Consider the following 17543-nt stretch of genomic DNA (forward strand, 5'->3'; position numbering starts at 1 on the left):
GGCAGAGCCAACTCAAAACTTTACGTGACATGTCGGGGATTCGCCAGAGGGTCAGACCTGACTCACAACGTTACGTGACACGTCGGGGGATTCGCCTGAGGGGCAGAGCCGACTCATAACGTTACGCGACACGTCGGGGGATTCACCAGAGGGGCAGAGCCGACTCATAACGTTACGCGACACGTCGGGGGATTCGCCAGAGGGGCAGAGCCGACTCAAAACTTTACGTGACACGTCGGGGATTCGCCAGAGGGTCAGACCTGACTCACAACGTTACGTGACACGTCGGGGGATTCGCCTGAGGGGCAGAGCCGACTCATAACGTTACGCGACACGTCGGGGGATTCACCAGAGGGGCAGAGCCGACTCATAACGTTACGCGACACGTCGGGGGATTCGCCAGCGGGGAGAGCCGACTCATAACGTTACGCGACACGTCGGGGGATTCGCCAGAGGGGCAGAGCCGACTCAAAACTTTACGTGACACGTCGGGGATTCGCCAGAGGGTCAGACCTGACTCACAACGTTACGTGACACGTCGGGGGATTCGCCAGAGGGTCAGACCCGACTCACAACGTTACGTGACACGTCGGGGGATTCACCAGAGGGGCAGAGCCGACTCATAACGTTACGCGACACGTTGGGGGATTCGCCAGAGGGGCAGAGCCGACTTATAAACTTATGCGACACGTCGGGTGATTCGCCAGAGGGGCAGAGCCGACTCATAACGTTACGTGACACGTCGGGGATTCGCCAGAGGGGCAGAGCCGACTCAACTTTACGCGATACGTCGGGGGATTCGCCAGAGGGGCAGAGCCGACTCATAACGTTACGTGACACATTGGGTGAAGTGTCATTTACTGTAGCCCCAAATCAACCAATGCCCTGTGAGTGAATTTAGTAGATGGAAACTGTGTGGAAGCCCATCATGTGTGTGTGTGCATTTGTCTGGTACCACCACCATCGCTTGACAATGGGTGTTGGTTTGTTTACATCTCCATAACTTAGTGGTTCAGCAAAAGAGCCCTATAGAATAAGTGCCAAACTTAAAAAAAAAAACAGGGGTTATCACTCTTTTACTCGTTTCAGTCATTCGACTGTGGCCATGCTGGAGCACCGCTTTTAGTCGAGCAAATCGACCCCAGGACTTATTCTTTGTAAGCCTAGTACTTATTCTATTGATCTCTTTTGCTGATCCGCTAAGTTACGGGGACGCAAATATACTAGCATTGGTTGTCAAGTGATGTTGGAGGGGACAAACACAGACACACACACACATATATGTACATATATATATATATATATATATACATATACGACGGGCTTCTTTCAGTTTCCGTCTCCCAAATCCACTCACAAGGCTTTGGTCGGCCCGAGGCTATGATAGAAGATACTTGCCCAAGGTGCCACGCAGTTTAACTTAAAAAAAAAACAAACTCAAAATCCTCAAAGTGGTGTTCCAGCATGATGACTGCAGTCCAATGACTGCCAAGAGCAACAGCCTAAAACATTAAATAACTTACCAAACAATAACAGCTTATATAATATATCAGATTGTATCGCAACTTGTTATAAGTTAATATTTATCTATGAATTTGCTTTGAGATATATAAAGACATATTTATAAAACACTTATTTATAAAGACTTATCAATAAAAAGGTATCTACACATCTCTGGTTGCTTCTATATTTGTGTTCTAAACCTAAAACATTCTACTTCTCATAGCAGTTAAATTTATTCAACGTTCCACAAACTCTCTTTTATAAAATTGCTAGTGTTTTGGTACACTGTTCCACTTGCATTGATTTCTTTGGGTGGGTTGGGGACAGGGAATGAGTTATTAGATCACATCATTCTTCGTACAGTCTCAAGATTATATCATAAATTTCTTAAAGCTGTAATTTCATTTTAAATGATAATCCATATACTAGTTATTTATACACTAGTGATAAAAACACCAGCGATCTATACACAAACCATATATATATATATATATATATATATATACACACACCAGTGATTTAAACAGTCACTTATACACAAACACTTATACATCTATGTTCTATACACCAGCAAACTATATATATATATATATATATATATGCATACAAGCACATGCTTGTTACCTATACACCGGTCATCTATTCACCACTGATCTTTACACTCACCATTCAGATACCAGTTTTATTTACATTATATATATATATATCTGTAAAAAATATGTGACAGTTATTCGGAAGCCATGATAAAACTCCGAGTTTTGGATGTCAGGCCAGAAAACCACGCCGCCATCTCTTCAGTTATCTGGCCATCAAAAAAATGTTATGAAAATGACCGTTAAACAAAGGGAAATTACTATGTGATTGACCGTCATTAAGACAAAAGAGCTATAAGAATGACTGCTAAGTGAGGGGATGGAGCATTTTTTCGATGGCCAGATAACTGAAGAGATGGTGGCATGGTTTTCTGCCCCGAGATCCTAAACTCGGAGTTTTATCATGGCTACAGAATAATTGTCAGATATTATTTACAGATAAATTCCTCTATTTACATAATATCGAGGTCTCTTTCTTTCTTTTGTTGTCTTACCTTTTCTATCAATATATATATATATATATATATATATATATTATATATTTCATTTTTAACAGTGGGACTCAAAGTAGATAAAACTATAAAGAAAATCATCATCATCATCGCCATCATTTAATGTCCACCTTCCATGCTGGTATGGGTTGAATGGCTTGACAGAAGCCAGCCAAGCAGAAGGCTGCACCAGACTTGTGTGTCTGTTTTGACATGGTCTTTTTTAATCTATAATTTTATCTAATTTTGAGTTCCACCATTAAAAATAAAGTATTTCATATTCCTTTGAAGCTTGAAATACTTATGACATAAACTCTCTCTCACTCTCCATATATATATATATATATATATATATATATATATATACACATACATATACAGGCATACAATCACATGCATGCATGCATATACACATTACTTATACACCACATCACATATACATCATGTGTAAGCAGCCAGACATTAAACTGTTTGCTGCTTACTTAATTCCTTGCCGTCAATGTTGCTTGAAGCAACATACAGTTTATACATGCCATCGTTGTGTATAAACTGAATCTGGTCAGCTGGTCAATATCTCAGATGTCTGATAGAGAAACATACAGTGTTTATCCAATCTCTGACACCATAATATCCATGGCTAAAACACTTATCTCCGACATGACACAGTCCACCTAGTAGCAACACTGTATGAATGATGAATGTTCGTTTTTAATTAGTTATGATTATTTGTAATCATTCTATTAAGTCGCATGGCATGAAGTTGGTTGGGCTCACTTTCAAGCTGATCTGACCCTTGGAACCTGGACACACACGGATTTCTTCAAGTGGTGCCAGTTTAGAGCCAATGAATTGCTTCTTACTCAACAAACTTTTTGTATCACTGTATGGAATGTGTTGAAGAGATTGGGATTTGAAAAATGAACCATTTCAACAAAATAGGCTTCAGTTAAATTTTGTTTCAGTTCGAGGATAATCTGCTTCCAGCTTCATCGTCTGGAAAAAAAAAGGGAAAAAAAAAGGGAAAAAAAAATGTAAGAAACTACTGATATGACATTACAGATTGAAAGGGCTGAAGACAAATACTTTCCTCTTTGGCCAAGCCCTCATCTACATGTTTTTTGTTTTTTTTCAAGTTTCACTTGATAAGGAAAGTGACAGTGGAGAGGGAAGTTCTGCTCCCCAGCTGTTTTGTTAAAAGGTGGGTGAATGTCGCACGAATGGACTGAGTGAATGGGCCTACTCTAAGCATGCACCTGTAGACAAAGTGGAGAGGGCACTTACCCTTGTGGTCAGGATTGTTGTGGATTTTGTGGGTTTTCCACAAGCTGTCCAAAGATGTCTCCCTCTGAGGAATTTTGTTGTTATATTTGATTGTTTTTTTTTTCATTATTTACACAACTTTCATGTAAACCCACATTGTATTTATCTTGTGGTGTACATAACATTTTTCCCTTAATGTAAGCCTCATTAATAAAGAAATCATTATTATTATTATTATTATTATTATTATTATTATTTAAGGCGGTGAACTGGCAGAATCATTGGCACACCAAGCAAAATGCTTTGTGGCATTTTGTCCGTCTTTACATTCTGAGTTCAAATTCCACCGAGGTTAACTACCTTTCATCCTTTTAGGGGTCAATAAATTAAGTACCAGTGAACACTGGGATTGATGTAATCAACTAGTCCCCTCCCCCCAAAATTTCAGGCCTTGTGTCTTTAGTAGAAAGTATTATTATTATTATCATTTAGGTAGCAAGCTGGCAGAATTGTTGGCATGCTGGACGAAATGCTTTGCAGCATTTCTTTTGACTTTACATTCTGAGTTCAAATTTCACCGAGGTTGACTTTGCCTTTCAACCTTTCATGGTCAATAAAAATATGTACCAGTTGAGCACGGGTTGGTGTAATCAACTTACCCCCTCCCTTGAAATTGCTGACCTTGTACCAAAATTTGAAACCTTTATTATTGCTACTACTACTACTACTACTACTACTACTACTACTACTACTATTATTATTATTATTATTATTATTATTATTATTATTATTATTATTATTATTATTATTATTATTATTATTATTATTATTATTATTATGGTAGTGAGCTGGCAGAATCATTAGCATGCCGGGCGAAATGCTTAGCGATATTTCATCTGCCACTATATTCCAAGTTCAAATTCCACCAAGGTCAACTTTGCCTTTCATCCTTTCAGGGTCAAATTGTGCCTTTAGTAGAAAGGATGATTATTATTATTATTATTATTATTATTATAGTGGAAGGTAACAGGCTGATAGAATCATGATCATGTCGGACAAAATGCTACATTTCATCCAGTTTAATGTTCTCAGTTCAAAAGCTGCTGTGGTCAACTTTGCCTTTCATCCTTTTGAAGTTGATAAAAATGAGCACTAGTTGAGTTTTGGAGTTAATATAATTGACCAGCTCCCTCCCCCATAATTTTGGGCCTCGAGCCTATTAAGAAAGGATTATTATTATTTACAGGAAAATTGTCAGAATCATTAAAGCTTAGTAAAAGAAAAAAGAAAACAAAATAACTTGGAATATATGTATACTTCAAGTCCTTACATTTGAAGTTCCATTCCCTCTGATGTTATCTGGGTATTTCATCCTTATCATCATCATCATTTAACGTCTGCTTTCCATGATAGCATGGGTTGGACGATTTGACTGGGTACTGGCAAACTAGATGGCTGCACCAGGCTCCAATCTGATCTGGCAGAGTTTCTACAGCTGGATGCCCTTCCCAATGCCAACCACTCCAAGAGTGTAGTGGGTGCTTTTTACATGCCACCAGCATGAGGGCCAGTCTGGCGGTACTGGCAACAGCCACGCTCAAATGGTGTCTTTTACGTGTCAGTCCAATGTTTTGTTTTGTTCACATGCCACCGGCACGAATGCCAGTAAGACGAAGCTGGAAACAATTGCGCTCAAATGGTGCTTTTTACGTGCCACCGGCACAGGAGCGAGACCGCTGCTCTAGCAGTGATCCCGCTCGGATGGTGCTGTTAGCACTCCACTGGCACAGATGCCAGTCATCAAATTTGGTTCAGTTTCGATCTCACTTGCTCCAACAGGTCTTCGCAATCTGAGTTTAGTTCATAAAATATCATTCATGCTCTGGGATTCATGGTATTGACAAGCCCCCTTCCTATAATATTGCTATCCTTTGCCTACATAAAAAACCAAGGGTGGTGAACAGGCACAATTGTTAGAGCAGTGGATAAAATACATGCAGTATTTCTTCCTGCTCTTTATGTTCTGGTTTCAAATCCTGTCAAGGTTTAGTTCATCTTAAATCCTGTTTTTGCGGGTCAATAAAGTACAGTCAAGTATTGGGGTCTATGATACTGACTAACTGATCCCCATTATTATTATTATTATTATTATTATTATTATTATCGTTAAGGTGGTGAGTTGGCATAATTGTTAGGACACCAGGTAAAATACTTAGCTGCATTTTTGTCCCTCTTCACATTCTGCGTTCAAATTCCACCGGGTCAACTTTGGCTTTCATCCTTTGGGGTGGGGGGCAATAACATAAGTACTGCTGGAGTCAATTTAATCAACTCAGCTCCTCTCCCAAACCTGCTGGACTTGTACCAAAATTTGAAACCATTATTTATTATTATTATTATTATTAGTAGTAGTAGTACAATGAACTGGCAGAATTATTAAGCACACTGGACAAAATGCTTAGTGTCTTAACATTCTGATTTCAAATTCTACCAAGATTGACTTTGCCTTTCATTCTTTCAGAGTCACCAAATTAAGTACCAGTCAAGCACTGGGGTTGATGTAATCGACTTAATCCCTTTGTCTGTCCTCGCTTGTCCCCTCTATATTTAGCCCCTTGTGGGCAATAAAGAAATAAGAAATGTTAGCATGCCAGGCGGAATGCTTAGCGGTATTTCATCAGCCGTTACGTTCTGGGTTCAAATTCCGCTGAGGTCAACTTTGCCTTGTATGCTTTGTGAGTGAATTCGCTAGACAGAATCTGTGAGGCAGCCTATTGTACATATGCAAGTGTGTGTGTGTGTGTGTGTGTGTGTTTGTCCCCCACCATCATTGGTTCAATAAACGTGCCTGATGGAATAAGTACCAGACTTCAAAACATATACAGGGGTCTATTTGTTCAAATAAACCTCTCAAGGTTATGTCCCAGCATGGCCACAGTCCAATGACTGAAACAAATAAATAAAAGAGAAAATAAATGTACAAAAATATGATTTTCTTACCATTTTATTCTTGATTTTTATTTGTAGCTTAGATTCAGCATTATTTGTCTGCCTGTAACATGTATTTGTTGCTGTAGAAAGGAAACATCAAGATAATTGATTACATAATTGCATCTTTATCATTATTGATGACACAACCTTTATATTTCATATCAAATATTCAGCAAAAGCATATTTGGCCATGAGGAAATATCACCTTATTTGGAAACAGGCAAGATTTGAAGACAGAATGGGTTTCCAACTGGAGAAAATCTGCCTTGATAAACTACATCCAGCCCATGCAAATATGGAAAAGTGGAGGTTAGAACGATGATGACCTCAACCCTTGGAATTTTAGTGACACTCCAGTCTTGGAGTGTCAGTGAAGGCTCTGTGTACAGCCCTTTTCTCATGGTAAAATCATAAATAATAATAAAAAAATGCGATATTCTTTTCCCCATTAAAACATTACACTCCTCACAGCAAATGTGCTTCAATTATCTTGAACTTTCTTATTGATTGCTAGAGAGAAAGAGAGATGCCAGACAGTGGCTAATGTTTGTTAGACATTTGATTGTCTTGATATGAAAGAGATGCTGTGAATGGATGATGGATCATCATTCCCCTCATCATCGTTATTGTTTAACATCATTCTTCCACACTGGCAGAGTTTGGATGGTTTGACAAGAGCTAGAAGCCAGATGATTGCACCAAACTTTACTGTCTGTTTTTGCATGGTTTCTTTGGTTAGTTGTTCTTCTCAACACCAACCCCTTTTTAGAATGTACTGGATGCTTTTTATGTGGCACTACCACTAGCGAGGTCACTGAGTAACTTGCAAGACAAAGCCCTTCAACTGGGGCAGAAGTAGTATTGATAGATGTAGCTTTGTGCTAGGCTGTTTCTCCATTACTACATCTTTTTCTGTGGTCTGTTGTAATCCAGTTATTCCTCATTTGCACTGAGAGAGAGAGTTAGAAACAGTTATCTTGCAGTAGAGGAGACATGTGGTTACCCCATTTGGTAAAAGAGAGAGAGAGAGGATGATCAAGAAGATGTCAGGGTATGTCACAAGACATATGAAGACATGAAAGGAAATGATGAAGTCGGATATATAACAATGTTATATTTTACAGACAAGATGATACAGAACCAAGGTGAGTGGTAATGTGTAAACACATCCAACCCATGTCAGCATGAGATGAAATGATGATGATCATCATCATCAGTAATGGCAGTGATGGTTGTGTTGGTGAAGGATGCGGAGGAGATGATGTTAACATTTTTATTATTAGTATGCAGATAATTACTTACATTGACATGTGACAGTGTCGTTCATGTAGAACGACACTTCACTTGCAAAATATTTTCCACTACATAGACAAAACAAAGATAAATATACACACCCACACATGTGTGTGTGTGTATATATATATATATATATATATATATATATATAAGTATGTGTGTGTGTTTATATATACATGCATGTGTGTATTTGCACACACACACACATATATATATATATATACAATTATACACAAACACGTGTGTATGTGTATGTATATATATATATATATATATATATATCTGGCATGTTCTTTTTTTCCTTTCACCATGCCTACTGCCACCTCTAATATGCTTCTGATCTAAAATTTCCAGCTAACAATAATTGTTTATAGTTGGTTGTCTGCTGCCGACTTTAGGTTAAGGCATGAATATATTGCAACATTATTATAGTTACCATCAGTAATCTTAAAAAAAAAAAAAGAGCTTTCACTAAATACACGTTATCTACCAGATATTCCAGGTGTAGTGTCTGTGAGACACACTATAATATTTCTTGAAATAGATATCTTAATATACAATGAAAACTTGAGATAGATAAACTTTTGAAAATGTCGCACAAGTTTGCAAATACTGAGGCAGAAAGAGAAGAGCTAACAATAAGTTATATCTATGTTTCTGTCTAATCTAATATCAGTTATATTTTATCAGAGGACAAAGATATCAAGGATATTGGCATTAATATTTTTATATTTCTAACTGTACCAATGCCAAGAGAAGCATCAAATTTCTGATATCAAGTGAAGGAAGAATTTAATCTCAACTTTCACTAAGCTTCCAAAATGCACAAATTGCTAGAAATGACTGTGAAATCTCCTTTAAGTTATACATCACTCACTTGAACAGAAAGGGCACATTGGATAAAGTAATCCAAAATATACAATGTTTGGGAGAAGGATGGACTGGTTAAATCTGGGATGCCTTAGATCTTAGGACTGGTCAAAAAAGACTAAGGGTTAAAAAACAATGCATATATTTAAAGAGAGAGGACTTAACAAGAAAATAAAGCAGAGTACTGTGTGGGAATGTATTTAACAAAATTCATAATAGTTTGTATGGTGTCTTCTGTAATTTTCATCAGCAGTTTTTCAAAAGAATAATGCTTGATTTTAGAATTAAGTCTGGAACAATATGACAGACACTTCAGTTATTCAAATGTGATAATTTTACAAATGATAGCTATGAGCCAACAGGTCTGCATGGAAACTCTCTCTCTCTCTCTCTCTCTCTCGTTTCTACATTGTAAAAGTGATAGAGAGATTATGATTGAGTTTTATGCTTACTGAACTGGATGGATCAAGTGTATACTTACTTTTCAGCTGCAATCTCTCGTCTTTTCATTATTATTTCTATAACTGTCAGCAACAATAATACACCAAGAATAATTAAACAGAGTACCACATCTGAAGAAAAATTTTTTTTTTTAAATCATATCAAAATAAAAATTATCAAGTAAGCATGTTAAAATTGATTAGATTTTCGCAATTTGTAAAGTATTCAGATTTATATATAATCTGGGCAATTGGATTATATTGATTTCTTACACGACAAATAATAATAATAAGTAGAAGAAGAATGGTTTCAAATTATAGCACAAGGCCAACAATTTTTTAAGGGAGGAGTAAGTTGATCATATTGACCCCCAGTGTTCAATTGGTACTTATTTTATAGACTTCAAAAGGAAGAAAGGCAAAGTTGACCTCGGTGGAATTTAAACTCAGAATGTGAAGATGGACAAAATGCAGCTAAGCCTTTTACTTGGCATGCTAATGATTCTGCCAGCCAGCCAACTAATAATAATCCTTTCTACTAAAAGCACAAGGCCTGGAATTTTGGAGGAGAGGACTAAATTACATCGACCCCAGTGTTTCATTGGTTCTTAATTGACCCCAAAAGGATGAAAGGCAAAGTTGACTTCAGCACAATTTGAATTCAGAATGTAAAGATAAATGAAATGCGGCTAAGCATTTTGCCCAGCATACTAACAATTCTGCCACCTCACCACCTTAATAATAATAATGATCATCATCGTTTAACGTCCGCTTTCCATGCTAGCATGGGTTGGATAGTTTGACTGAGGACTGGCGAACCAGATGGCTGCATCAGGCTCCAATCTGATCTGGCAGAGTTTCTACAGCTGGATGCCCTTCCTAACACCAACCACTCCGAGAGTGTAGTGGGTGCTGTTATGTGCCACCAGCATGAGGGCCAGTCAGGCAGTACTGGCAATGGCTACACTCAAGTGGTGTTTTTTACGTGCCACCCGCACAGGAGCCAGTCCAGCAGCACTGGCAATGACCTCACTCGAATGGTTTTTCACATGCCACTGGCACAAGTGCCAGTAAGGTGACGCTGGTAACGAACACGTTCGAATAGTGCTTTTTACATACCACCGGCATGTAAGCCAGTCAGCTGCTCTGGTAGCGATCACACTCGGATGGTGCTGCTAGCGCTCCACTGGCACGGGTGCCAGTCATCGAATTTGCAAATTTAATTTGATTTCGATTTCACTTGCCTCAACATGTCTTCGCAAGCAGAGTTTAATAATAATCCTTTCTACTATAGGCACAATGCCTGAAATTTTGTGGGAGGGGTCAAGTTGATTTCATTGACCCTAGTGCTTAACTGATACTTATTTTATTGATCTTGAAAGAATGAATGGAATAACTGACCTCAGCAGAATTTGAACTAAAAGCATAAAGCTGGAAGGTATGCTGCTAAGCACAGTCTGGCATGTTAACAATTCTTATTTCTTTATTGCTCACAAGGGGCTAAACATAGAGGGGACAAACAAGGACAGACAAAGGGATTAAGTCGATTACATCGACTCCAGTAGGATGAAAGGCAAAGTCGACCTCAGTGGAATTTGAACTCAGAACATAACGGCATTTCTTCCAGCATACTAATAATTCTGTCAACTCACAACCTTAATTATAATAATAATCCTTTCTACTAAAGGCACAAAGTCTGAAATTTTGGATGTTGGGGTTAGTCTATGACATCAACCCCAGTGCTGAAATGTTACATTATTTTATCAACTCTCAAAGGATAAACAGCAAAGTTAACCTTGGCAGAATTTAAATTCACAATATAAAAAGTCACAACAAATTCCAGAAGATATTTTGTGAAACATTCTAACGATTATGCTCCAGAAAGTGTCTCCTCTTCATGGAACATATGCTCCTCATTGAACTATTTTATTATCTTTTTTGTCTCTTTAACTACAAGATAAATGGTTAAACATGGCTTACAGATATCCGAGAAATGGGATAAACAAACAAAAATTATATAAGAAAGAGGTTGAAAGATGCTATACAATACATGTATTTAATTAAAACAATAATTAACACTACACACGCACACACACGCACACACACATACACATGCACGGTTGGCATGCAGTGTTGTGAAATAAAATTTTCAACCACTTCAAACCTGTTTGGGACATATTTGGCCCAACATATTTGAACTGATCAAAAAGCTTGTTTATTTCATTACTTTACTTTGCATGTCAACCAATTATTTTGTTCTGGCCTGACAGTCACAGCACATATCCCATGGATAATTTCTAGTGATTTCTAACAAGGTAGTGAAAGCCTCTTGTCATTTTGGATTTGTCCTGTTTGGTATCTAATGCTGATGAGAGCATAAGTAACTTCAAATGCATATATTAGACCATAGGTGAATGCTATGAAATGACTAACATTTTTTCATATTTTGCTTAAAGCAGGGAATTTTCTCCCATGGTAAATCACAGTGAAAATGGCATTTTACAGATCAAATATATCCCAAACATATTTGAGTTAACCAAAAAATTATTATTTATATATAATACACACACAGACACACACATTGCATCAATTATATGCATCCTTTCTACAACACCTATTTGCATCCTCATATTATTTCAAACTGTTGAATCCAGAATCTTCCATGATGTCTTTAGACACTCATGGAAATTCATAGAGTTCTTTAGCCATTCATGTGAAAAAAAGAAACCATATCTTGCAAATCACTGAGTTGTAACATGTGGTGAACATCCATATAATACTCGATTGAAATTTAGATTTTCTTACATTTTTTTGTATGCTGGTCCTATCTCTTTACCGGCTCTATGTTCTGAATCCATATCTTACTGAGGTCTACTTTGCCTTCCTTCCCTCCAGGTTAATAAAATAAAATACTAATCAAGTACTGGAATTATCCCTCCCCTTGAACAGGCAACTTCCCAGACAATAGCAAATGGGTTCTCATTTGTCTTGTTAGTGTATCTTTTTTGAAGAATATTATGCAAACTAGTTGGATACCTTAAAACAGACAATAATGGGTACCATTTTACGAACATCATAAAACCAACAATTTGTAATTGTTTATTATATTTGGAAGTCAGGACTTTCAAACAGTATAATTGACAAAGTTTTTCTGTTTATATATATTTACTAGGTCTGAAGGTGCAATATTGAAGAGAAGCTAATTTCGATTATTTCAAAATTCCTGTATTTTTACAAATCTCACATACCCCTATAACGTCTTTTGCATGTCCAGAGTGTTATTTGTAACCCAGTTTGAGACTTACTACAGCAGTATCTTACAGTAGATTTTTTTTTTTCGTTGTAAAGGGCTGTGGAAATAATTTTATTCAGGGAGAAGGGCTCTTTACTTGTCATCACTGGAGATGATCCCTTTCATGAGATATTAGCTTCCTGTTATTGGAGAAGGATTACTCTGTTATTGGAGAGCATCTCTTCATCACAAGAAGTGCACCCCTCCAATCTCCAATCTTTTAATTGCCTATTTTAGATTTTGTGTGTGTATGAGAGTATTTTCTTTTTTTTCTGACAATTTGTCAATCCTTTTTGGCCTTTGTCTTGTCCCCATCCTCATATAGTAATGTTTCTTTCCATTTCCACCCCAACATGACTGGCACTTTATTTTATCAGTCCCAAAATGATAAAAAGCAAAGTTGACCTCAGAACTTAAAGAACAAGAGCAAATACCACAAAGCATTTTAAAAGATGCTCTAATGATTCTGCCAATCTACTTATAGAATATTAAAAAGAGAATATAGAAATATCTGAATATAAACTTCTAACTTTCTATCTTCTATCCACAAATATGAAGAGAAGAGAATGATCTGATTTTGTTCAGCTTAAATCCAGTTGATCTACAATTTATAAATTGCTTGTCATAAATATTCTTATAAATAGCTTTTTCTTATCTGTTTGATTAATTTATAAATTGTTTTGTACATAAGAAAAGTATCTCGAAACTCATAGTTTAAATTGGGCATTGAAAGATGTCTTCACCAAGTTTAGTTAGTTGAGCTTTATAACTAGTAAGACAATTGGCTTTATGCCCAACTAATGAAGATACCAGGAGAAACCCTACTGTTAATCCGTTGTTCTTGCTTCAAAGTCGGGATGTCAATGGCCAAAAAGAAATGTTTTGTTAAAATACTAACTTGACTGGTATGCAGATGTTTATTGGCACTAATTTATGGATATTTTGGTGAAACAAGATTGTCTATCATTCATGCCATTTTTTCAATCATGTTAAGGATGTCAGGAACTGAAACTTGTTAGTTTAGCTCCAGGACTGCTTTGATGAAACAGATATATGCTATTGCTGCTGTGAACATCTTTTATTCAGGTATAGTATATGCAACAAAACTTCCATAAACTAGAAACTCTTAAACAAGTAAAACCTTCACCAGAATTTGATTTCCTATGATGGGCAATTGCACAATACCAATGTATGGTATAACATATGCAAAGACACCATCATAAACTAAGAAACCAAGAGCTTTTAAATAAGTTTAATCATCATCATCATCGTTTAACGTCCGCTTTCCATGCTAGCATGGGTTGGACGATTTGACTGAGGACTGGCAAGCCAGAAGGCTGCACCAGGCTCCAATCTGATCTGGCAGAGTTTCTATAGCTGGATGCCCTTCCTAACACCAACCACTCCGAGAGTGTAGTAGGTGCTTTTACGTGCCACCGGCACGAAGGCCAGTCAGGCAGTACTGGCAACAAAAATACACCACTTTGAGCGTGGCTGTTGCCAGTACCGTCTGACTGGCCTTCGTGCTGGTGGCACGTAAAAGTACCCACTACACTCTCAGAGTGGTTGGTGTTAGGAAGAGCATCCAGCTGTAGAAACTCTGCCAAATCAGATTGGAGCCTAGTGTAGCCATCTGGTTCACCCATCCTCAGTCAAATCGTCCAACCCATGCTAGCATGGAAAGCGGACGTTAAACGATGATGATGATGATGATACATATATATACACACACACACACTTCCCAAGGTGTTGCACAGTGGGGCTGAACCAATCCAAGACCTTATGGTGGGGAAGCAAGCTTCTTAACTATACAGCCATGCCTGTATCATCATCATTTAACATCTGCTTTCCATATATATATATATATATATATATATATATATATATATATATATATATATATGTATGTATATATGCTTAGAGACAGACATATATACCTATAAATGGGGGAGGATGACAGAGGCCAAGAGAGCAATCAATCAAAAAGAATAATTATTGTACCATAGTCACTCCAAGTGCTCATGTTTAAGAGAACAATTAAGTGATAGAATTACTCAAAATTGAATTGTAGCTATTATGCATGTTTGCAGGTGTATGTATGAATGATTTTTCCGGCACAGAATTCAAACTAGTCTCTAACAAAGTAGCAAGACCATTTTGTTTAAATTAAGACAGTTCCTAAGATTCATAAATATATGTACTGAATACTTACAGAGTTATCTGAAGAAGGACACATTGGGTAAACTAAAATGTTAGAAGAGAGTCATAAAGCTATTTAGCAAGGGGCCAGAAAATTTTATTGCAGTTTAGTAAGCAGGATGCTATGTGAAGCACACATCCTATTAAAAATTTGTTAATGTAAAATTGATGGAGCGCTGATCAGTTGGTTGACTTGAATTCCAGAATTTTCTAGGAACAGGAGTTGTACAGTGCAAAATGATTTAGTCATGATTTAGTTAGTAGTAATGTGTTTTTCTGATAGAAGAAAAAAATAGTGATAGCTCACTAAAGTTTGGATGTAGGAAAGTGATCAAAGGAGATTAACAGATGCAGACATATTCAGAATGACAAACGATTCAGACACTTAACTACCACCAATAAATTTAAATGTTGAGTTCAAAGAAGGTGACAAAACCTGCACTGCATAACATAACATTAATTTCTTAGTCTCTAATACATTTTTAAACTGTTAGCATAAGGTGATGATAAATATAGTTGTACTAGCAGAAATACCCGGCGTTGCCCGGGTCAAAGAGAATAATGAAATCTAAAAACGCCGTCTAGACTACGCGTCATCTTTATATATAGAGATGTATATACACACACGCACCCAAACACACGTATATATATGTATATCAATATAAATATATGAAAGTCAATGAAGTTTCGTAAAAGAAGGTGATCATGTACATACTTTCTTGCTGTTGTGATTATAACACCTCGTTGTAAACAATGTTCCTTGTTTTCCCTTGCGGAGCATATACAAATAGGTTTTTTTTGCTGCCCACTCTTGAGCAGCCAACATACAGTTGTCCATGTGAGAAGCAGGGCTCTTCCAAGAGAAGACCAGCTACAGACAGTGTTTGACCCTGAGATTTGTTTATGGACATGGCAAAAGTCACACGATGGGGGAATTGTAGTCTTCTGAATGTAAAAGGAATGTCTGCTCCTGATGGAGTAAGAGGAATTCTTGGAATAAAGACGTCATCCCCTTTTGCACATCCAGAAAGAATGGTAGCCTCGATAACGTGTGACATCATTTTCTTTATCACGAGTCGTGTTCCATTGCAAAGTCTTGGTGGTTCCAGATTGCGGAGCAGCATAACAGGCGTTCCAACTTTAAGTGATAATATGTGGGGAGGTAGTCCTGGAGGCTCCAACGAATTGAAAAATTCAGGCGGATAGTTCACCACTTCATTTGTATCTGGAACTGTATCAACAGACTTGTAAGTTTGAAGATTGCCGGGAAGAGAATGCATCAGGTGCTGATTAATTTTTGTAACAGCTACGTTTTTTGGAGCTAATATTGCTCTTTCACATAGCCAATTGTGATTTTGGTAGTTTTGTTTAAAGTTGGGAAAGACTTTGTGTTTGAGGTCATCTACAGAATTAACAACAGAACAAAATGGCCATACTTCTATTTCTTCTGCAGCATCGAGAGGCACCTTGCCATCACCAATTGTCAAAATGCCCTGTGCGAATTTTTTGGACATTTGGTCGCCGTGTAGCTGAGCTCTCATGTTAGTGTTAAGAGTGAGGATAGTAACATGATGCCACAGGGTAGAGGACTTTAGACATGCTTGGACCTCATCTGCTCTAGTGCCTTTTGGAATGACAGGAAGAGTTTGCCTGAAATCACCTGACAACAGAAGCGTAACACCTCCCATTGGAGCGTGACAGTCTCGGATGTCTTTCAGGGCTCTATCTAATGCTTCCAAAGCTCTCTTGTGAGCCATGGTGCATTCATCCCAGACAATTAGATGACACCTTTTAAGTACCTGCCCCTGATCTGAGCTTTTGGTGATGTTGCATGAAGGCATCTCGGATGCTGCTAAATTTAACGGGAATATAAAAGTCGAGTGTGCTGTCCTGCCACCGGGTAACAAAGTAGCTGCAATCCCAGACAGGCATAGCTGTAAGATGCATTACGGATCTATAGCAATTGGAAGGGCATGACCCAATTGAAATAACAACGTGTGACGTTTGGAGTAAAGGGAAATGAAAGTGTCGCCTCTGGAGTTTGCAAATGACCACTATACCGATAGGTAATTATGCAGACAAAATTTACAATCGATAAATGTCTTAGAATAACCAGTCATTCATCTGGGAAGGCCTTGAAATCAATGTTACCAACTGGGGACTATGTGTGTCGCAGTGATAATAAAAAGACTCAAAGGAGGTCTGCAACGAAATAATTTTACTCAACACTTTGCAAGTGAATCAGTGGAGGCAAAGATGCGTCTCATTTACTTGACAATTTATGCACCACATTGCAGAAATCACAATGTAAGTATATCTGAAAGGGTAGTCTCACACTGTTGTACCGTTGAATTACAAATAATGCCCATCTGTTATGTTCGGGTTAAAATTTCATCAACATCAAAAATATATGAATTTTCATGGGAGTTATGGCCGTTATGCAAAGAATATAATTTCCAAATTTCATAAAGATCCATTCAGTACTTTTGACGTAGTTTTGGATAAGAAAACAAATGACTAATGTGTGTGTTTGTGTGCATGTGTGTGTGATGGGTGTATATATATGTATAGATATCTGTATGCATGTATATATGTATATATGTGTACA

The 17543-nt window shown here is 37.5% G+C and overlaps 1 protein-coding gene across 3 annotated transcripts in view; it reads right to left on the minus strand.

Moving 5' to 3' along the window:
- Positions 1–2997: 2997 nt before the first annotated feature.
- The window catches only part of LOC106868471 (uncharacterized), a 374724-nt gene continuing 360178 nt past the window's right edge, over positions 2998–17543 (minus strand). For 2 of the 3 annotated variants that reach the window (XM_089349730.1, XM_089349731.1), the window contains 3 exons: positions 9486–9576; positions 6848–6918; positions 2998–3580 (listed from right to left, as the gene is read on the minus strand). In XM_089349730.1, coding sequence (XP_089205856.1) covers positions 6888–6918; positions 9486–9576 — 122 coding nt within the window. In that variant the 3' untranslated portion in view covers positions 2998–3580; positions 6848–6887. Of the gene's footprint in view, positions 3581–6847; positions 6919–9485; positions 9577–17543 lie in introns of those variants that run through there. The other variant, XR_016241222.1, reaches the window with a different exon arrangement.

The sequence above is a fragment of the Octopus bimaculoides genome, chromosome 3 (assembly GCF_046866305.1).
Source record: "Octopus bimaculoides isolate indiv1 chromosome 3, ASM4686630v1, whole genome shotgun sequence".
NCBI lineage: Eukaryota > Metazoa > Mollusca > Cephalopoda > Octopoda > Octopodidae > Octopus > Octopus bimaculoides.